The sequence below is a fragment of the Gymnoscopelus microlampas genome (genome assembly GCF_963454915.1).
Source record: "Gymnoscopelus microlampas genome assembly, chromosome: 2".
In the NCBI taxonomy this organism is placed as follows: Eukaryota; Metazoa; Chordata; class Actinopteri; order Myctophiformes; family Myctophidae; genus Gymnoscopelus; species Gymnoscopelus microlampas.
The window spans coordinates 5,253,983-5,277,303 of NC_139939.1; the positions used below are offsets into that span (position 1 = coordinate 5,253,983).

General features: G+C 41.8%; 1 protein-coding gene across 3 annotated transcripts in view; it reads right to left on the reverse strand.

Moving 5' to 3' along the window:
- The window catches only part of LOC311033931 (CSC1-like protein 2), an 89,128-nt gene that overhangs the window by 8,341 nt on the left and 57,466 nt on the right, over positions 1 to 23,321 (reverse strand). For all 3 annotated transcript variants that reach the window (XR_014599563.1, XM_084041666.1, XM_084041665.1), the window contains 11 exons: positions 21,888 to 21,978; positions 18,187 to 18,224; positions 17,287 to 17,429; positions 11,090 to 11,141; positions 9,349 to 9,457; positions 7,394 to 7,464; positions 6,486 to 6,566; positions 5,760 to 5,883; positions 4,375 to 4,508; positions 3,782 to 3,919; positions 467 to 620 (listed from right to left, as the gene is read on the reverse strand). Coding sequence is in view for 2 of the 3 variants with exons in the window: in XM_084041666.1 (XP_083897792.1) it covers positions 467 to 620; positions 3,782 to 3,919; positions 4,375 to 4,508; positions 5,760 to 5,883; positions 6,486 to 6,566; positions 7,394 to 7,464; positions 9,349 to 9,457; positions 11,090 to 11,141; positions 17,287 to 17,429; positions 18,187 to 18,224; positions 21,888 to 21,978 (1,135 nt within the window). In the remaining variant the exon portion in view is untranslated. The remainder of the gene's footprint in view (positions 1 to 466; positions 621 to 3,781; positions 3,920 to 4,374; positions 4,509 to 5,759; positions 5,884 to 6,485; positions 6,567 to 7,393; positions 7,465 to 9,348; positions 9,458 to 11,089; positions 11,142 to 17,286; positions 17,430 to 18,186; positions 18,225 to 21,887; positions 21,979 to 23,321) is intronic.

The following is a 23,321-nucleotide window of genomic DNA, read 5'->3' on the forward strand; positions in this document are numbered from 1 at the left end:
AAAAATAGCAGATCTACAAGCTCATAGCGCGGCACTCGGTGCCGCGCTATGAGCTTGTAGATCTGCTATTTATGAATAGCCAAAGACATCTAAAGTGACACAGATGCGTTCCAGGTCTCAACTTTCATGTATGCTCCGTCATGCGATGGTGTAGTGCGCCGACAACGTCAGAACTACAAGCTCATAACGTGCTCGCAAGCCAGACCGTCGCCTCCCACAATTACAATAACTAAATGCATTTGAACTTAAATTAAAATGTTGTTTTTCAGGATTCCAATTCAAAAACAGCCCAAAAAATATCTGAATTCCAATTCAAAAATAGCAAAAATAGCAGATCTACAAGCTCAAAACGCGTCGCAGACTACGCGAGAAAGGACCGATTATATGAAGTTATGGTTGAAACTGCATGAAGTGGTCTTTTAAGACGTGATGTGGGGGCGTGGCGGTACGGTAGGTGGTCTCTTACGTTGAGGTACTCCACAGGCTTGGTGACGTTGAACTTATCCATGGTGGAGATGATGATGGCCGGCGTGGTGAGGAAGAACAGCAGGAGGAAGAGGATGACGTTGATGATGAAGCAACGGATCCACCACGAGATGCCTCCCAGAGACAGGTGCTCCCTGGGGAAACAAACCACACACACGTTTGTATTATTATTATACAGGGGAAATGAACTTTTGAACACAGCAATTTTATGAATACCATTTACAGGCTTGTAGACGGGTCATTTTCGATGTGCACGACCAAGTATAAATCAAACATAACTCCAAGCCCAATCTGGGAACCCATCGCCAAATGAAAAGGAAAAACAGCGCCCACTGCTGTTTTTTACTATCTCAGTTGTCTCTGGGAGGAAGTCGACGTAGCACCCGTGCGCAAGGAAACCGGGGTTTTGGTCTGCCTTCAGCCTTTCACTTCCGGTGGTGCGACTATGTTTTCATTCCCACTAACAATATTTCTACACGGAACACTAACACCACTTCTCCCAGAGAACATGGATCGTTTTGGTTATAAGCCCACTTGTTTCTATGATGAAAGAGTAAGTTCAAATGTTACTAACTTTACGTGGTCTTGTCGGCTTCGAGGACGCTAATGTTAAATGAGTTTCGGTTTGTTTCTAGTGGGGAAGGAATGGCACGCACGTAAATCCCGCCCACTACATTTGATTGGGTAAAGCGCGGCCTGCTTCCTGATCTGATAGCCCGCCCACTTGTAACCAATGCGCACGGGTTGTCAACGCGGCTACCGACAGATTCAAACGCAGCGCAGAATCTGTTCTTGAGAGATTACTCCAAGCCTAACGGCTAAACCTGACCTCTAAATGTCTGACCCTGACCCTAACCTCAACCTGAACCTAATTATATGCCTTTGACCAGAAAACAACCATTTCTGTTATGAGGAAAATTGTCCTCACGATGTCTGTTTCTCAAATTCTACTATACTTGTTGGGACATTTGACCCTCACAAGTATAGTAATACAAGCACGCACGCACACACACACACACACACACACACACACACACACAAATGAACGCACGCACGCACACACACACACACACACACACACACACACACACGCACAAATGAACGCACGCACGCACGCACGCACACACACACACACACACACACACACACACACACACACACACACACACACACAGGTCAAAGTTCATGTCCCCCGGAGGAGAACCACTCAGAGAGGTGCAGAGAGGTTCAATTCCAAAACTAACCACGAGACTAAACAAGCTCTTTAATCAATTACAGTATTTAGAACACATGCACACACACACACACACACACACACACACACACACACACACACACACACATATGTGTGTGTTTTATTGCGTTGAACAGAAGCCGACTCAGCAGTCAAAGTGCAGAGTCAAACGGCTGACAGGGTGGAGTCAGCCGTTTGACTCCATGTGCCCCCCCCACACACACACAAGGCTGTGGGTAATCACGGTTTTACAACTGCTAGAGCATTGGTTCTCAAAGTGGGGTCCGGGGACCCCCAGGGGTCCTTGGGGGGGGGGTTCCAGGGAGTACCCAGCCAAATGTGTTAATATAGCGTCACACTGGCCTGGGCCGTAGCGTGACGGTCCAGGCACCCTAGGCTGCAATGCCAGCCTGACAGCGTGTCGCGGGTTCGACTCCCGTTCCCGACGACCTTTGCTGCATGTCACCCCCCATCTCTATCCCCATTTCCTGTCAGCCTACTTTCCCTGTCCCTCTCTAAATAAAGGTATAAAAAGCCCCCCAAAAAAAAAAATATATATATATAGCGTCACACTTATTTTAACCACTTTAACCTTTTATACTTTGGCTACACAAAAAATAGCAGATCTACAAGCTCATAGCGTGGCACCGAGTGCCGCGCTATGAGCTTGTATGGTCTGCTATGGTCTGCTATTTTTGAAAAATCGTGAAAATGTGTGCAAACCTTTGAATATATATATTTTTAAAATGAACAATTGTAACTCAAATCTTTGCTTCTGGGGGGGTCCCTGGAACAAAATATTTTCAGGTGGGGGTCCGCGCGGCCAAATACATATCCTTTTGGGGGTCCCTTGGCATGAAAAAGTTTGAGAACCACTGCGCTAGAGGGTCACTGGGGGTAAAACACAGAATCTTGTGGCTTGTTGCTTCATTACAAACTATTTCTCCAGCGTATTGAGTGGCTTTCTGAAGGTCTATATCTGATAAGGAGATAGTCGTCCCAGGATGCATATTAAAGGATGATTTAATACAGAGTACGGTAACAAAGTGCCCCTGGAGGAACCATCAACAACCCTATTGATTTAAAATGAAAGAGGCTGGTCTAATGAGATCGCAATGAAAAACCCACAGCTTCCTCTGTTCTCACCGCCAGCTGCACTTACTGTACTGCTGTGTGCTCACAGGCACACACACGCACACACTTGCCCAGGTTGGGAATGGCTGCACTAGGGTTTAATCCCGGGAAGCAGGGTTCCCCGTATACCGGTAGCCTAATGCCCTGGGAATCAATTCTTGGGAAGAATGCTCCTTCCGTCTAGCCTGGAATCCAGACTGATTCGCTCCGTTCGGCTTCTCAGTCTGGAATTCGCTTCTCAGTCTGGAATTCATGCTATTTCTAACGGGCGGGACGGGCACCCAGGAGCCACAGCTTCCGATAGGCTCTATGCACAGCAGCCGTATTATCACTTCCTTCACAGGTGTTACCAATGATACTAATGAAGGCTCTGTTCCATTTAGTGTAGCACGGTGGTTTCCACGACCCCCATAACTCTGAGAGTGTTCAAATGGAACCAAATGGACCCTTACGGGTCCATTTGGTTCCATTTGTACACTCTCAGAGTTACACACCTGTAAGGGGCCATTTGGAAGCCCATGACTCCAACTGTAGACCCACTGGTGTAGCAGAGTGTTTCCAGTGAGCCAACATGCACATTATCAGCACCCTGACCTGACTCTGTTTGACCAGAATGGAGCAGAGCCTTCATTAGTATCATTGGTAACACCTGTGAATGTCTTCATAATATGGCTAATGTGAATAGAGCCTATTGGTCTGTCTGTGGGGCAGGGGCGGGACAGAGCCTTCCAATGTCAAATTCGAGTCACTTACGTAACTGGTGAAGTTTGGAAATTCAGCTCAAGATGATAATTCAGCTCAAGATGATAAACGGAGAAGCAAAGTAAAAAAACAAACAAACGCTGAACGAGTGCCTCCGTCTGGATTCCAGGTTACCCTCCGTCATAAGAAAATAAAAATTAGGTTTTGGGGTGCTTGGACTCTTACCATCGTACGTTCTGCGGGTCGGGGGCGTAGGTGACGGTCCAGTTGTAAACGTGCAGAGACTCGCTGAAGTGAGACGACCTGGGCTCCTGGCGACAGTGACAGCCCTGGACCTGACACGCGTTGAAGTCCTTCAGGATGCTGGAGGACAGACAGACAGACAGACACACACGCAGGGGGACATTAGCATAACATGACTGTGATAGCACCTTTTTAACAGTGGTGGACAAAGTATATAACTCAAGTAAATACTAAAGTATTTAAAAGTACAAATTACAAAGTACATTTTCTGAAATGTTCAGAAATAGTGATAGCAAGCTCAAAAGCAAAGATTTGAGTTACAAAAAAATATATATATATATTCAAATCAAGATTTGCACAAATGTTCAAGATTTTTCAAAAATAGCAGATCTACTAGCTCATGGCGCGGCACTCGGTGCCACGCCATGAGCTTGTAGATCTGCTATTTTTTGAATAGTCAAAGAAATCTAAAATGACACAGATGCGTTCCCGGTCTTAATGGGTTCAAATATTACAGAAAACGATCCAATACACACACACACACACACACACACACACACAGAGGGCGGTCTCACATTGCAGTCATGGCTTCGTTCTGGAACGTGACGAAGGCCATTCCCAGAGGTTTGGTGTTGACCTTCTCCTTCTCCTTCCTGTACTCTTCCTTCAGCTTGGCTTCCCTCTTGGTGTAGTAGCTCACTGCCTCCTCCTACAGGACAACACATGAACAACACATCCACACATTAATGGCTGGAAACACAGCTCCACTCCTCCACTCCCCCCTCCGTACTGGGGGGTAACCATCCGGGTAACCAGACCCCTCCAGGCCACTGTTTCCCAAACAGTGGGTTGGGACCCATCTTTGGGTCGCGGACCAATTCTTATGGGTAAATATCCCCTTTTATTTGTTTCCTACATTTGAAAAAATATATAATATTATTTCAAAATATTTTAAAAAGACAAACAAAAAAATCACAACTTTTCACCAATTAGAAACTATTCCAAAATGTTTCAAAAGTATTTCAAAAATAAAATGAAAAAATCTAATTATTTCCATAAATAAATGTAAAAAAAGTTTAAAATGTAGTTAAAATTTCAGATCTTCAAGCTCACAACGCGGTGCGAAGCGATGTGTTGTGAAAAGTTTGGGAACCACTGCTCCAGGCGACCTTGACTCCAAGGCATTTTACAATGTGGAGCAGTATCTCGTAGTATACGTAGTAGTAAGAAATTAATAAAGCTACTTTTTAATTTACGTGCACCCAGCAATAAACACTTTCACACAAAAAATGGGTTGAAAGTGTGCATGGACGTTTTTTTCCCGCCATGGAGCGTTTTCAGTGCAAAGCAAAATGTTTGCAATGATTCACAATCATGAAAAACCCCTATTTGACCCCTCACATGTTACTTAAAAAGGGCAAGACCACTTTGGAAGAGGTTTGGGTTGTGTAGTTACCTTGCCATGATGTGGACAAGAAATCTAAAATAATTGCTGCATTGATTAGAAATTGATCATTCTAAATATACTCCTCATTGACTTACATTGTACGGTTAAACAGCTCTCAAAGTCACTCTTTTAGCATGTAAACGAACGTAAAGAAAGTTGATTCGGACAATATAGAACATCACCAAACCCAGTACTGTTTGTTTTTTTAATACAAATGTTAACTTCCTGTTGATTTCGTTATTTTTATTAGGAAGAAAACCTGGACTGGATCCGCAGATCAGGATCTTCAAATAGTCAAATCAACAGGAAATTGACATTTACATAAAAATAAGAACAAACAGTACTGGTTTTGGTTTTGTTCTTGTCCGAATCAACTGTCTGAGATGTAATGAAGTAGAAGTAAAAGTATTGAAAATGTAAAATACTCCAGTAAAGTAATAGTACCTAAAATTGTACAAAGTACAGTAGTTACGTAAATGTACTTAGTTACTTTACACCAGTGGGTATCAGTACCTCTTCACATCCTGTTATAGCACAGCAGCACAGGTGACCACATGGTTTGGGGTTTATCATGGTGGGCATGTGTTCCTTGGCCATCAGGTCTGTGAAGAACTTCTTACTGCGCTCTGTCTTCTTCCTGTAGACACACACCATGTACACATTAAGTATGTGTATGCAGTGGTGGAAAAAGTACTCCAAAAGTACTCCATTAGGCATTACTTAAGTAAAAGTATCAATACTGAAATGCAGAAACACTCCGTTACAAGGAAAAATCCGGTAATCAAAATGTACCTTAGTAAAAGTACAAAAGTATTGGCATCAAAATATACTTCAAGTAAACCAAAAGTCACATCGCGTCGAAATGCGAAGCGTTGTGAGCTTATAGATCTGCTATTTTCAAATAGCCATCGTTTAAATAGGGCAGAGGGTGGTTAATGTATGTTTTCTAATAATAATCTAAATCTACAAAGTAACTAAAGTTTTAAAATAATTGTAGTGGAGTAAAAGTACAATATTTGCCTCTGAGATGTAGTGGAGTAGAAGTAAAAGTATTGAAAATAGGAAATAGGAAGTACCTAAAAATTGTACTTAAGTACAGTACTTGAGTACATGTACTTAGTTACTTTCCACCACTGATAACATGTTGCACAAAATCACTGGTTGTCAGCGTGTGGGGGTCTCAGCTTTTAGTCAGATGTAACAGGGGGGCCTCCAAGGAAAAGAAGGTCAGGGTCTTACCTCTCTGAGTTGAGGGACATGAGCTTGGCCACGTTGTAGCAGACCCTGGCCTCCAGGACGATGCAGTTCTCATACGCCTGTCTGTACAAACACAACAAACCCATCCTTTTATCACCAACAACAACACAATCTGTTTTACCAACACACAGTGGTGGAGAAAGTACTCAAATGTTTTACTTGAGTAAAAGTATGAATACTGAAATGTAGACCTACTCTGTTACATGTAGAAGTCTGGAATTAAACATTTACTTGAGAAAAAAGTGTTGGTATCAAAATGTACTTAAAGTACCAAAAGTAGAAAGTAAGAATTATGCAGAATGTCCCATTTCACACGTTTTCAAATGTACAAAATGAATAAAAGATCTTTTGAAAATAGCCGATCTACACAAGATCTGCGATGCGACGCATTGTGAGCTTGTAGATCTGCTATTTTCAAATGGCCAAAATATTTTCTTTTTTGGAAAAAATCGTTAGAATTTGACTCAAACTCAAATCTTTGCTTTTGGGGATTCTACAAATGACAAGTTTAAGTAACAGTTAAGAAAAAAACAAAAAGGAATGTTGCTATATATCAGTGGTTCTCAAACTTTTTCATGTCATGGACCCCAAAATTGTATGTATTTAGCCACAGACCCCCCATCTCAAAATATTTTGTTCCAGGGACCAAAGAGGCAAAAGGCAAAGATTTGAGTTAAAAGTGTATATATATATTCAAAGATTTGAGTTAAAAGTGTATATATATATTCAAAGATTTGCACACATTTTCAAAAACAAAATCCTCAAAAATAGCAGATCTACAAGCTTGTAGCGTGGCACTCGTGCCACGCTACGAGCTTGAAGATCTGCTATTTTTCAATAGCCAAAGAAATCTAAAATGACACAGATGCTACAGCTTGCTGCAGACTCACTCAAAGTGTTGCTTGATGTGACTCTCCTCGGCGTACTTGGAGATGCCGTTGATGAACAGCGTGCGTTTCACCTGGTGGAGAGAAGAGGTTACTGCGAATGCTAGCAGATGAGGATGATGACGCATTCATTAAAACATATCGTCTCTCTCGGGTGGAAACCTCCTCATATGTAACAAAACTGTTCCTTTTCAGGATTCAAATTCAAAAGAAGCAAAAGTAGCAGATCTACAAGCTCGAAATGCGGCGCAACGTGACGTGTTTTGAGCTTGTGGATCTGCTACTTTTGGTAGATTTGTGTGACGCTGTAGTATGATCAAGTAGGGCATTAATTTACGAAAAAAAAACACAAAAAGATAGAATATGGAGATAAGAGGTTCCTTTCCTATCATAAAATGAGAATAAGTAGTCAGGGGTCTTAGTGAAATAGGCTTTATGCACAGCAGCCATATTGGATGGCAGAGCCTTAATTAGTATTATTGGTAACACCTGTAAAGGAAATAAGGAAGGGGCCCAATTCATTCCCAATATGGCTGCTGTGCATAGAGCCTATTACCATCACTGGGTGGATAAAAGCAAAACAAATTGCATGATTTGTCCTTAGGGTGTATCATTTAATTATAGCCTAGGAGTCCCAGTAACAGTGGTCCTCAAACTTAAAGGGATGGTTCTCCCAAAAAGAATATTTTTTTCTATCTATTAGTCTCCCCATGGAGACTTGAATTCATGGATATTTATTTGTTTTTGTTGCATTCCTAAGCCAATAATTTGATGACCAGCGGACCGGTAGGCAGCGGTTCCGGTAGGAGACACAAAGGAGACAATATGCATGAATACAAGTCTCCATGGGGTGACTAATCGATAGGAAAAAAAGTCATTTTGGGGGTGAACTATCCCAACTCTGAGAGTGTACTAATGGAACCAAATGGACCCGTAAGGGTCCATTTGGTTCCATTTGTACAGGATCAGAGTTACAGACCTATAAGGGTCCGTCCATTTGATTCTTAACTCTCAATCATTTAGCTTGGGGACCCCCTGGAACCTCCTGGAAGGACCCCTGGGGGTCCTCAGGCCCCATTTTGAGAACCACTACCCTAGAAAATGTGTCTGTGTAGAATATTAGTCGGAGGGGCCCTCAGTTTTTGAGGTACCCTTACCGGAGTATAATCGAAAAAAACAAAACATGTTCTATGTTCAGTGTCTCCCATTAATGAAATGGAATGCTCTGAACTTTTATTTTTGGGCAGTATTAGTCTTTTGGGCTATTCGTTACAACTACTTCAAACTCTGGGGGGGGGAATAATATAATACAAACATATAGGCCAGTCCGAATAGAGGAAAGCTAGACAAAATAAGCGCATAACTTGATAATGCTCGCTCCTATCTGTGTCAGATTTGCTGAGGTATGAACCAGGTTTCTGCCCTACATCACCTGCGAGCCAGAATGTAATTTGCCTGAAGAAATGCTGAAATATATTCCTTTACACCTAGCTTTGGTTTAGGCGGAAATTGTACTTTTGTGGTGAGGAAAGGAGGACTTCTTTACTTTTCTCTCATTTATAAGAACAACTAGATTGCTGACAAACATACTGCTACTGCGTTGTCTAGGACGCTATGAAACGATAACTATGTTACAGTCACAAACTTTATTAGAGAAACTAATGCAGAAAATAGATGGAGAATCACCTATGCTGGATACTGATTTAACTGATTTGTTTTAACCGATTTGTTCATTGATTTTCTGTATTTCAACAGATTGTATTTGTTTATCCCGTGCTAATCTAATTTTAACCAATTTAATTTGTTGTTCTTAAGTTTGTATTTATCTCATTTTAGCTGATTTCATTTGTTTGTGAGATCGGCCGCATCATTATAAATGAGGGTCACCCTCAAAACACCAGACTAAATGAAACTATCTGGGTTCCCCATCAACAGCAGTGAATAGATGTAGTCCTGACCAGGTCGTCTTCCTTGTAGTGCATCTTGGAGGTGTGTCTTCTCATGCTGTAGACGGTCAGCAGCAGATACATGAAGGCGAACGCCGTGTGCAGCCACAGCAGGTTGGTCCTGAGGATGAACAACATATTCTGTTACTTTCACTCGTTCACTGCCATAGGACTACTTTGACGACTTTTTTTCCAAAAGGCCCAGACTGCCAAGTACGACTAAAATGACTTTTGGATGTTTTTTTTTCTTTCGCACACAGAACTAGGAGAAAACGTGATGCAAAGATTTACTGCTCCATTCACTTCTTGGTTAAAGTATTTGGGAAATATTCTGTATCTCGGCTCCTGTGTTTTACCATGTATTTTTGGCGAGACATGCTATTTTCAACGGCGTATGACAAGCGAACGGGATTAGCAACCATCAGGGGATCGATCATACAGGAGATAAATATTCTGTGACTACTTCAAAAGGTAAGAAAATCGTACAAATCGCTGGCAGTCTGGGCTTTATTTATTTATTTACTCTGGCAGTGAATGAGTTAAAGGAATAGTTCACCCAACAAATGACTTATTTTCTATCAATTACACACTCCACGAAGCATTGAATTCATGGAGATTTTTTTGTTTTTGACGCATTCCTGAGCCAATAATTTGATGACCGAGTGTATTTCCGGTATACTTTGAGTCTCCTACCGGATACATTAGCATCTTTCCGCTGGTAATCAAATTATTGCCTTAGGAATGTGACAAAAACAAAAAAATATCCATGAATTCAATGCTTCATGAGGTGAGTAATTGACAGAGAATAAGTAATTTTTGGGGTGAACTACTCCTTTAACCACTTCAACCACTTCCCCGGTTGGACGTAGCGCGTGGAAGGAACACGTTATTCCAATCAGTTCCTTTCCCCCCACCCGGCTGACCAGGGGGAGGCAGTATAGAGACCAGGATTACGGCATGTTTATTGTGAGGGTACCTACCCTAGGGCATGGGTTCCCAAACTTTTCAGCCCGCGACCCCAAAATAAGACGGAAATTGACTCGCGACCCCACCAAAACCTGGAGGTCATTTATACACATAAACTAAAATAAAAAAAGCATTTGTATTGTATTAAAATGGTAAAATGTACCATTTGTGATCATTTTAGATGGTATTTCATCCATTCTGTTGAATTTAAAGTAAAAAAAAAAAAAAAAAAAAAAAACTTTTTTTTTCTTTCTTTTTTTTTTGACCCAAAATTATTTCGCGACCCCACGTCAGTCTCCCGCGACCCCAAGTGGGGTCGCGACCCCTACTTTGGGAACCCCTGCCCTAGGGGACACGGGGAGAACATGCAAACTCCACACAGAGAGGCCCTTTCACCAACCCCACCTCGGGTATGGGCGCTAATGACGCCGAGGAGAGAACACGCCCCCAATGCCCACAGCGTCCCCGGCGGGAATCAAACCCAGGACCTTCTAGCTGTGAGGCCACAGCGCTACCGACTGCGTCACCGTGCCCCCGAGCCTATTGTTTTACCCCCTTTTTTCCCGAATCCCCTCCCTACACATTCACGTGTGTTGTCACTGCTGTTGCACCCTACTGGCTCACCTGACAGTGAGGAGCCCCCACCGGGAGGACGTAGCGCCTTTGTCCTACTCCTCCCGTTGAACTCATAGCCCGTATATGAGTACATGCAGTGAGTGTGCTCCTACGTTCATTTTGTGCACACATTCAGCTGATACAGAGACCAAAGCTATACGGCAGCACTCACCCAGACTTGAGGTTGGCTATCGTGGTTCGTCCGAAGCTGTAGGCGTTGTTTTCTGGTGGAGAGGGGAGGAGAGAGCGTTATTAGCCAGGAGAGATAACACACACAGGTTTGTATTACTATACTTGTGAGGAAAACTTTTTGAATGCCATATCGATTTGTTGCCATTTACCGTAAGTCTAAAGCGGAAAAATAGCATATCTATTTGGTCCTCACAAGTATACAGTAGTCTCTCACTCACTCACACACACACACACACACACACACACACACACACACACACACACACACACACACACACACACACACACACACACACACACACACACACACACACACACACACACACACACACACACACACACACACGCACACACACACTTTCTGTCACTTTTGACAAAGGCATACAAGGTATATGGAGCTCGTTAAGGGTACCAGCTGTCTACAGCCAGAGGGTTGGTCTGTATGCGTCCATGTACTGTACATCTGTCACCGCAAAAAATAGACCAATCACAGCAGCTCGTGGTGCTATACGAGTCCGACATCACAAAAAAACATAAGAAAAGCCTGGTGAAGTGACAGTGGAACTCATGGAGAGTGACAGTAGCACAGAAAGCACAGGAACACGAGCTGTCATCCTCTAGGCCCAGCGCTTCTCAACCCTATTGGAGCCCTGGGACCACTCGGATATTCAAAACCATCCTCAAGGGCTCAATGAATTACTGTACAATGGCTGCCTCTATGTCTTCGTATTGCTTCTGTGAAATTAATGTGCAATAAGAAAATATCTATCAGGAACATTGGCCGAAAATAGCTGATCTACAAGCTCACAAGTGAGCGTTATTTTCAGCAAAGAGGTTTGGTGTAGAGGGAAAAAAAGAGCAGACCAAGTACAGAGCCAAGGGTCAAGTTTACAAAGTATTGAGGGTTTAAGTGGTTAAATGTCTGAAAACACACATTTAACATGAATACAATATGTGGTGTCCCTGCTTCATCTCTCTCAGCTAGGGGGTCCTTGGCCTGAAAAACGTTGAAGACCCCTGCTGTAGTGTGATCAAGTAGGGCGTTAATGTACAGGGAAAAAACAAAACAAAAAATGTATACGTTAGCTATTCAAAAATAGCAGATAATCTCACACACACACACACGGGATTCGAGTACAACCACAGTCTTCTACGAACTGGGAGCTGACAAGTACAACCACAGTCTTCTACGAACTGGGAGCTGACCAGTACAACCACAGTCTTCTACTGTTGTACTGGGAGCTTACCTTACCTGTACAACCCGAGGCCGAGCCCCCAGAGCCCCAAGAGCCACGGTAGAACAGTGAAGCGGCCAAGCCTGGTGGTCAAATCAGAGAATGCACTTAAAATGCCATCTCTCGTTTGTGCGCATGCTCATAACTCTATGGCCGCTCTATGGCCGCTCTAAACGTCTCCAGAATTCTACTTCCGGCAGGCTTCCGGGTGCTTCAAAACGCCACTGAGCACTTTCATTGAAATGAATAGCTGGGGGTGGGGCAATCCGCCCTCTAGTTATATTATACCTCTATAGATACACACGGAGATAGACGGGAACGCCCAGGAACGCCCCATTCGATTTTGGCTCGTGGGAAAACAGAACGATCTGCCTCATAGAGTTACATCATACATGATCGTTTGGATCACTTTCAGAGCTATTTTATGGACGATAGAAACATTGTCAACCAAGAAAAATCCATCAGAAGGACAGCTGGAACACAATCGTCCACTCGCCCTCGGCAAAGTTGACTTATTATTAAGATATATGTGACTAAAAAGACCAAACATTGCCAATCTATGAGCTCACAGCGCGTCGGAACGCGACGAGTTGTAACTGTGAGCTAGATTGGCAATGTTTGGTTTATGTTCCCCCCAGAATACGTAAACTGGGGTTCATGTGGTTTATCAGATTATCCTTATATCTTATTGCATTAGTCAAGTTTCAGCACAAACACCACTGAGACCGGAGATCTGTTTCCCTCTTTCCAGCTCCGTCTGAATACCAAAACACTCGCCCCAAAACACAGTCGCCCCGGGGCAAACCCGCCGGTATTCATCTGGTATTCCTAAGCGTAACCTCAGTAAAACTATGCCTAAACTGCTAAACATAACCTTATTCCTAAATTGAACCTCAGTAAAACTATGCCTAACCCTGAACTTATTTCAAACCTTATCCTCTGTAAAACAAATACAAGAATACAAGACGGTGAGAAAAATGGGGGCGAGCGTGTTTTGGGGCGAGTCTTCTGGTTACCTCTCGTCTCGCTCCTTACAAAACATGTTTACATAATATGCACAGTGTTTAATCGCCTGGTAGAGACACTTTTACAAGATATGATCAATTAAACTTACCATAATATCAAAACCCAACAGCCATTAAGTCATCAATAATGTTTATAGTGAATTTGAAGTACAGTTTAGAGACTGTTTTGTGAACGGCACGTACCGACACCATTATCATTTGGCGAAGTGCGCCATTTAATATCATGCAGGATTTACAAACTGCTTTAGCTCTGTGTTCATTTCCAGATTTACAATTGTGTTTTCTGTAGGTTTTTAAACGAGGATAGCCGGGTTTGGCTTGTTTTGTGTGTAAATCGCTGCATGTTGCGTTTCCAAACTGTAATGGCGTCGATGTCTCCTGTATTTGGAATTCACTAAAACGTGTTCTCTAAGCATCATTGATGAATGAATGGCTTTTGCTTTTTGATATTATGATAAGTTTAATTGATCATATCTATAGAAAATGTAATAGTGTCTCTTACCAGACGATTAAATCCGATAACCTCGGGCCATTGTGTTGTGTTGGATCCTCTGTCCAGTCAGGACAACATTCCAATCGGACTCTTGTTTAATTTGCTAATGTAGCGTTCCTTGTCGAGTGGCAACAAGGTTCTGTGCCAGTGATCTGGCAAGCCATGACGCCTGCTAGAGATGCGCGGATGGCCTCTCACGTCACCCGAATCCGCATGTACAAATTAATTATCCGCCCATTATCCAACCGCAATAATTATATTATCCAATTTAAATATCCGCATCAACCGTTTTTCCCGTATGTCAAAATATTATTATTTTCTGGTATTCCCCGTTAGTTTTAGTATTAGTTGTGCGATGCGATCACAAAATGCATTGATTTAGCCTATGGAATATCGGTGCGTCTTTTTTCTTTTTTTTTAAACCGGTGCTGCGCTGAACATACAGAGCGCACAAAAACACGCACGTCGCATGGACATTCCATAGGCTAAATCAATACATTTTGTGATCGCATCGCACAGAGGCTGCTCTACACACTCACACAGACACAAGCACGCAGAGATTTATGTATTTTATGGATAGATATATTAGATGTCATTAATTTATTTACCGCAATATTTCACCCGCGGTTTATCCAATATTAATTAATAATTTTATTTGATTGACCCGAATCCACCCAAACCGCGGTTAACTGCGGCAACCGCGATCCGCGCATCTCTAACGCCTGCTTTTAAATTGGTATACTTTTACAGCATATGAGTTTGAAAACCCCACATCCCTCGGTCTATACCAGCTGGAGGAAATCTGTGTTTTCCCCCGAGCCGACTCCGCCCCGCTAGGTACGACCCACTGATGACAATACGCCGTGTGCATGTATGGTACAACACCACAGTCTGATACTGTGGTTCTGTACTGGGAGTGGGAGCTGACCAGTACAACCATAGTCTTGTACACGGTTGTACTGGGAGCTGACCAGTACAACCACTGTCTAATACTGTTGTACTGGGATCTGACTATTACAACCACAGTCTAATACTGTTGTACTGGGATCTGACCAGTACAACTGCAGTCTAATGCTGTTGTACTGGGAGCTGACCAGTACAACCACAGTCTAATACTGTTGTACTGGGAGCTGACCAGTACAACCACAGTCTAATACTGTTGACCAGTACAACTACAACTGGGGGGGGGGGGGGGGGTGTCACCGCTGCTCAGGGGTAATCAACTTCTCCTGCCAGTGCAGGGATTCAAACCGGCAGCCCATCAGTATAATAGTTCTCCAGGGTGACTTTAATGTAGAGCAGCTGTCAGCTGAAACCACACATCTACATCTAGACACACATCCACCAGAATCCTCACCTAGTTTGCACTTTTGTGTAGCTTATAGAAAGGGAAAAAGTACATTATGAATGAACCACTCAAGCACCATTTCAAATATAGTGAAACTAGCCAATCTACAAGCTATTTTCAGCATTATTTATATTTCTGGGAGATTTCAGGAGAATCTTTGATTTTTTGGGGGAAAATGTCTAAATTCTAGTACAGCAATGCATTGATATTACAAAGAAAATGTAGACCAGGAGTATCCATACTTTGACTGAAGTACTGGGGTTGAGTACTTTGCCTACCACCGCACGACAACCAAACTACAGCTAGACCGGTCTAAACCAGTCTAGACCACATGTTACCTGATTTAGACGGGGGTGCTGATTTAGACGGGGGTGCTGACGGTTCTTGGTTTAGGAGGTCTATCCTGATAATTCTGACTACAAATAACAAATAAAACCACATATTCACATGTCTAATACTCATTAGTCTGTGTACGCCGCACAGTAGCCTTCTCTTCCAGTGTGAAAAAGCTAACAATGCATGTTTTATTACACCTGCTTCAGATGTGATGACAGTATGCACAGCCACCGTAAGATGCAGGAGCGTCATCCATTTTCTTCTTCACACAGAACCATAGATAACGTGTTCCAAAGATTAGGAGAGGGGGCTGGATTAATGGACTGTGACATCACAACAAGTCCACGAGCAAATCACAGCACTTTTCTGAGCCTAATTATTCAGAAAACCCCAGACCACAGAAAATCCACTGAATGTTCAGAGTTAAGTTTTTTTGTGTAATTGAGGTCAGGAAACAAATTATGAAAAAATAAACAAATATATATATATAAATGTGATGTCCTGAAACCTTTAAATGAATTAAATGTAAAATGAACAATATAGTTGGAGTATCAATCTTTCACACCCATCTGGCTCTGTCAGTGATGTCACAGTACTGCATTCAAGACCTCTCACACCTCATCTGATCTTTTCTGATCTAAGGCTGGGATCTGGAACCGGAGGAACCGGCTCCAGCATTGAGTAACCAGAAATAGTTCACATTTCATCACACAGTCACAGAGCTGGTATGTGGACTTCACCTCTGCTCAAACTCGAGCGTTACAGACCTGTTAGCCTCGGAAACCCATGGCTTTTTTTTTGTTTGTTTCAAAAGAAAAAAAGCCTGGGCGAACCATGCAGGAACGATGGTCTTAGGACCTTGTTATCTCCTAACCAATCAGAGTGCAGAGGGGCGTCGCTCTAAATTTGGCTCCGTGCACAGGCGGGGGGGGGGGGAGGCGGGGGACATAGATTGGTGAAGCAATAGGAAGCCCCGCACGAATCCGGGCGGCTGGGTTTGGATCCGCCCTTCAAGACAAGAGCTGGCCCACCCAATATTTTTCTATTTTTTTTTACAATACATTTTTGGATAAAAAAATAAATTGGTAAAATCAGGCAAAAATATGAATTAAATAACATAACCCTAAACCAACCCTAACACCAAAACCAAAATAAAGTAATAAAAAAACGCCCAAAAACGCCCAATATCAAAATATAGCAAAATAACCGCAAATGTTCCTGCTACTAGCGTTCTGGCTATACTAGCGTTCTGGCTCTGGCCACTGGGACAGAGACAGAGATCTGATCTCATCTCCTCATGCACTGTTTCAATCAGTGGTGTAAAAAGTACTCAAATGTTTTACTTAAGTAAAAGTATCAATACTGCAACTAGTAACTTTAGTTACTAGTTACTTTGCAGATATACATTATTTCATTATAAAACAAGCATTAACCACTTTAGCCCTGTTTTATACCTAAGCTATTTGAAAATAGCAGATCTACAAGCTCACACCGCGTCGTGTGAGCTTGTAGATCGGCTATTTTCAAACATTTTAGTTCTTTTACTTGTGGTATTTTAAGTAAATGTTTATACCAATACTTTTGTACTTTGAGTCTTTGACTCAAGTCAATTTTGAATTCCGGACGTATACTTGTAACAGAGTACTTCTACATGGCAGTATTGATACTTTTACTTAAGTAAAACATTTGAGTATACTTTTTTCCACCACTGTGTGTCAGTGAGGGGTGTGCCGTTCTCACCCAGCAGGTCTCCAGAGAAGTTGACCGGCAGGACGATTCCCACGGAGAGCACGCCCACCACCACCAGCAGACCAATGATGTGTCTCTGGAAGGACAGGTAGTGGACGGCGTCTTCCCCACACTTCTCCCTGATCTCCTCGTCCCTGCGGAGAAACACAACACACACACACACACACACACACACACACACACACACGTTATGCATATGAACATATCTAGTCATTCCTGAACTCTTTAAGACCTTCTGTGTCATTTTAAGATTTATTTGGGCTAAACTTAAAGGTAGGGTAAGTGATATTTTTTGGTTAAAACAAAAAGTATTTTGTTAAAAGGTTAAAATTCTATATTCTGATAGTAATCATTGAGTGTTTTTCAGTAACAGATGTCTCCCTGTCTCTCCAGCTCTTTAATAAACAGAAAATACATGTTTCGGTAGGTGTCAAAATCTCAGCCAATCAGGAGAAAGTACCCATTTTTAAGCTTAATTTGTATAGTGTTCCAGTTCCAATTTTGCCTGCTCATTTCTTAGTGTCATCACTTCCAATTTCACTTGTTTAATCTGTATCCTGATTGAGTTCTCTGTCCTGGTTGGATAAAATTGGAAATGAAACTGAAACTGAAACGAAAATGCATTTTCTGTTTAATAAAGAGCTGGAGAGACAAGGAGACTCCTGTTACTGAACAAACACTCTATAGCAATATATAGAGTACTATCAGCATATAGAGCTATTTAACTCTTATTTTAACCAAAGCAAATCACTTACCCTACCTTTAAAGAGGCCATTTATTCTCCAAAAATGGCTTGGTGACATAATATTTCAGGTGAGCTATCTTGGTCAATATTTGCTCCAAAATATAATGTAGAAATCATTAGAAACCTATGAACCGAAGTGTACTTACTTTATCCTGAAGATAGCTGTGAGCCAGGAACAGAAGCCCTGTGGAGAAAGATCATCACATTCAATTCAATGTGGCTGCATTGGCATGGGAAACATCATTTTTTGTCGCCATCGGGCTCTTTCAACTTTTTTGTGTTTTATTTTTCATAAATGCATGTCATACTACAGTGTCAACAGTAGCAAAAATAGCAGATCTACAAGTTCAAAATGTTTCACCATGTGGCGCGTTTGAACTTGTAGATCTAAAATGTTTTGCCAGCTCCCTACTTGATCATACTACAGCGTCACACAAAAACATCAACAGTAGCAGATCTACAAGCTCAAAGCGCTGCGGTAGAGAGCCTCTAACTGCGCCTCGCAAAAATTCTGCACAGAAAGCTGTCATCTGTTAGTCATTCCCGTTCAAGAAAGAGTATATCAAAATAATATCTAAAATATCGTTTTGAATTCCCATCTCTGCTAAGCAGAACTCATTTGATTTGCAGTAGGATTTTTTTATTTGTATTATTATTATTATTTAAAAAAAAATGTATTTATAAAAAAATGACCTTTTTTCTATTAACCCATTGAGACCGGGAACCCCATATGTAACTATACTATACCTTTCAATCTGGGAACCTTTTTTTTGGGGTAGTATAATACATGTGTGTATTGTGCACAATACTGTACATGAGTCCAAATGGCTTCCTTTCCCCAAAACTGACACTCACTCAAATCTAAAAACATTGTTAGCACCCAAAAACTAAATGCTATTGTGCCCTGTGTTATCACGTAAATCTGTGATTATTACTAATATGTTTTACTGTACCAATAATTAATAATTAAATATTTAAATAATATAGAATCCCATTCACTTCTATGTAAACATAAAGTTTACAAAGTTTACCTAAATATTACAGTATTACCTAACAACTAAATGTTATTGTTCCTACCGTACAAATGTATGGAATACTAAAAATGGCATATCCAAAAATGAATAAAGCAAGAAATTCTAAAAAAAATATATATATATGCAAAGAAATATAAACATAAATATAGCAACATTATTATTATTTTTTTAATTTTGGAATAAATATTTGACGTTTTCCAGCTAACTTAGGTCAGGATTTAGACAGCGTTTTTTTAGAATTGGCCTCAGGTCTAAATGGGCTAAGTGACTGTGGTTAAAGCTCCTCTGCTGAAGAAGACCCCATATGTGTCAGGTGGAAGCTTTTGAACATGGTGTGTGAAACCAGCGTCAGTGTGCCACTGACCCCTTGACCCCTGTCCCTGAACCCTGCAGTGGGTGAGACTGACCTCACTGACCTCTTAACCACTTAAACCCCCTGTCGTCTTAAGGAGAACCGGCTTCCAGTTTACAACTGCCAACTTTGACCGTTTTTTCCCGCCTGTGCCGAATCTCTTTGCCACCCAAAAAAATAGCCGTTCTACAAGCTCACAATGCGTCGCGTTCGCGACACATTGTGAGCTTGTAGATCGGCTATTCTTATGTGGATAACGGCTGGGGTTCGAGCGGTTATAGACTCAGAACAGCACAGAGACACACGGGGCACAAAGTGGATTAGCGCCGACTAGAGATTAGCACCTGAGCTAAGTGGCCTACGGCCTCGGTAGTATGACTCAGGAGTGCAGGAGTGTGTGGGAGTTTTCCGATGTGTATATAGCTGTGGTTGTCAAACCTTTTTCATGCATAGTATTGACATTATTTGGGCCACGGATCCCGTCATCATCTCCCCAAAAAAAGAATGCTGTGCAGGGACGTCCAGAAGCAAAGATTTGAGTTAAAAATGTTTGCTTTAAAAAAAATCACTTATAGTAATCAACCGGGGAGACGGTCCTAGAACACAGAAGAAACGTAGTATAGATGGTAAAATAACAGGTTCTTTGGGACCCTGACTGACTGAGACAAACGATAATTACGATAAAACCAATTGTCTGTGATGTCGTGACCCTCTTGTGACAAATGATGTAGAGTTAGTAGGTCAAAACCCAACAGAACACAGAAGGAATTCCTAAAGTGCAAATCTGTGTGCAACTGGATAAGACGGTTCTCTCTGTCGCTCACTATCTCTCTCACTCAATTCTTCCCCCCCTCTCTCTCGCTCTCTCTCCTCTTTCTTCTCCCTCTCTTGTCCTCCCCCCTTCTCTCTCTCTCTCTCTCTCTCACACACACATACTGTACACACACACACACACACACACACACACACACACACACACACACACACACACATACTGTACACACACACACACACACACACACGTGCGCACACACACGTTCCCCTCCTCCCCTCCACACGCGTCCCTGGTCTGATCCTGCATCATTTAACGGGGTTACGAGGAGCTCAGCCAATCGAGGAGCTAAAAGGGGCCCGCGTGGGCGGGGCTACGGTATGGGGAGACGGACAGAGGGGAGGATGACGCGTTTGGTCACACGGGGCGGGGGGGAGGGGGGGGTCAAGGTTTAAACGCATGACGACGAGCTGATGGATTCACTCTGGAGTTGTATGTATGTACGTCTGCAAAGAAGGCAAGGATCCGGTTGTAAACAAAAGCCAATGAGGAAGTCCCGGCTTAGAAACAGTGTTGTAAAGTAACTAAGTACATGTGCTTCAGTAGCCATGGGAACCAGTGTTGATTTTGAAAGCACATTTTGATTTAGTTTTAGTCATAGTCTTTTGAATAAAATTCTGTTTAGTTTTAGTTATATTTTAGTCGTCTGAAATGTTTTAGTTTTTTATCTATATAGTCGACTAAATATCATAAGATTATAGTCGACTAAATCTACAGTTGATTTAGTCGACTAGAATATATTTTGGCGGATCCTTGATGGCGTCGTAATGGCAGATTTTCCCACTCGGTTGCATGCTGAAAATAGCCGATCTACAAGCTCACAACGCGTCGCGCTGCGACGCGTTGTGAGCTTGTAGATCTGCTATTTTCACCCGAGCGCAACCAAACGTAAAAGGACTTGTCTTTTTGACTTGTCACTGGATCTCTTCTGGAACATTTTAGTCTGGTTTTGATTTTTGTTGAAGAAATATATGTCAATATATTTAGTCATAGTTTTAGTCTAGGTTTTTATTTAGTTTTCGCCAGTGGAAAAGGGTATTCGACGAATATTTTTCGTCATAGTTTTAGTCAACGAAATCCACACTGCCCCAGAGTTGTGGGATGCTGCATGATGGGTACCTTTACTTTTGGTACTTTTGAGTATGTTTTGATGCCAATACTTTTGAACTTTTACTCAAGTAAAATTCTGAATACCTGACTTTTACTTCCAGACAGAGTATTTCTACATTGTGGTATTGATACAGGCAAAAACGGCAAAAGTAGCAGTACTTTTGAGTGACGCTCTGGTATGATCACATAGTTTGGTTTTGTATTACTGTCTCTTTTTATTTAAGGTATTGTTAATGTATTGTGTCGTTATGTGCAGTCCTGTGTGTGTGTGTGTGTGTGTGTGTGTGTGTGCGTGCGTGCGTGCGTGCGTGCGTGCGTGCGTGCGTGCGTGCGTGTAGTGTTGTTGTTGAAAAATCTATACAAAAATAATAATAGTATGATAACGTAGGGCCAAAAGCTAAAATATGGAGATATGAAGTTTCTACCAGCGACGAAATACAAGCTCACACAGAAATACAAGCTTGTAGATCAACAAATTTTTTTTGGGGGGGGGGGGGCGGGGGGGGTGGTTGTTCTTACGTTATCTCGTTGGTCGAAGTCGACAGAGCTGGAGACCGACGTCAGGCGTTCGTAGCGGTCCGGCGTCTCCGAATGCATGGCCGAGGCGACGCTAAAAGGGTAGAGCGGAGAAAAAACAAAAGAAAAAAGAAAAAAGACAGAAAGAACATCATTCATGAGAAGGAGGGAAAGGTATATGATGACAGCCACAAGCAGGAAGAACAGAATACGTTAGGATGTTAGCCTGCACACACACACACACACACACACACACACACACACAACGAGTTGTTAACGTTGACTTCTTGTGGTGTGTTGAAAAGTTGATTGACACCACATTATTAAAAGAAAAGGTCTGTCATTCCAAATCATTCATCATTTGGCACAATGCACGCGGTCCTGCGCTTTTTATTATTATTTTAACACAAACTGACAAAACACACACGCTGTCTTAGTTTAACCCATTCAATCCGGGAACGCATCTGTGTCATTTCAGATTTTAGCTATATCCATTATTTTATACTTTGGGTATTCAAAAATAGCAGATCTACAAGCTCACAGCGCGTCACTTCCTGCCGTGCTGCAAGCTTGCAGATCTGCTATTTTTGAAAAAATCTCGAAAATGTGTGCAAATCTTTGAAGGAATACATATACTATAAATAGTGTTACATACATTAAAGGGGGGATGTAAGCGATATGTTTTTGTTAAAAAGCTAAAGTTCTAGATTCTGATAGTAATCATTGCTATAGAGTGTTTGTTCAGTAACAGGGGTCTGTCTCACTGTCTCTCCAGCTCTTTAATAAACAGAAAATAAACATTCACGTCGGGATACCAACTTTATCTAATTAGGAAAGAGAACCCCACAGAGATAATTTATCAGCTTCAATTGTATAGTGTTCCATTTCCAATTGTGTCTGCTCATTGTCTTGCTTCATCTCTTCCAATTTCACTTTATCCTGTATGAGTTCTCTCTCCTGATTGGATTCAAATTGGTATCCTGACCTGAAAATGTATTTTCCGTTTACTAAAGAGCTGGAGAGACCAGGAGACTCCCGTTACTGAACAAACACTAGTCCACAGACAATTACTATGAGAATATAGAGCTATTTAACACTTATTTTAACAGAATAATATCACTTAATATATCACAAATACCACATTACAGTAGCATTTACTGCCAAAGATGCTAAACACCAAACACATTCAACAATCAAGAAGGATATCTTCTTGATTGAGAAGAGCTACATTATAAGGAATGATACCAGGATATTTCTTTCTCTAGATCTTATAACATTGAACGGGATAGACGTTAGGGCTGGGCAAATAACCCAAAATATATCCAAACTGACATGTTTAAGCAATGACTGACTTAATCCAGCTTAAAGTTACATTTCTTATATATCAACAAATATAATATAATCATAATAATATAATCGTCCAAATCGATTAGTTTG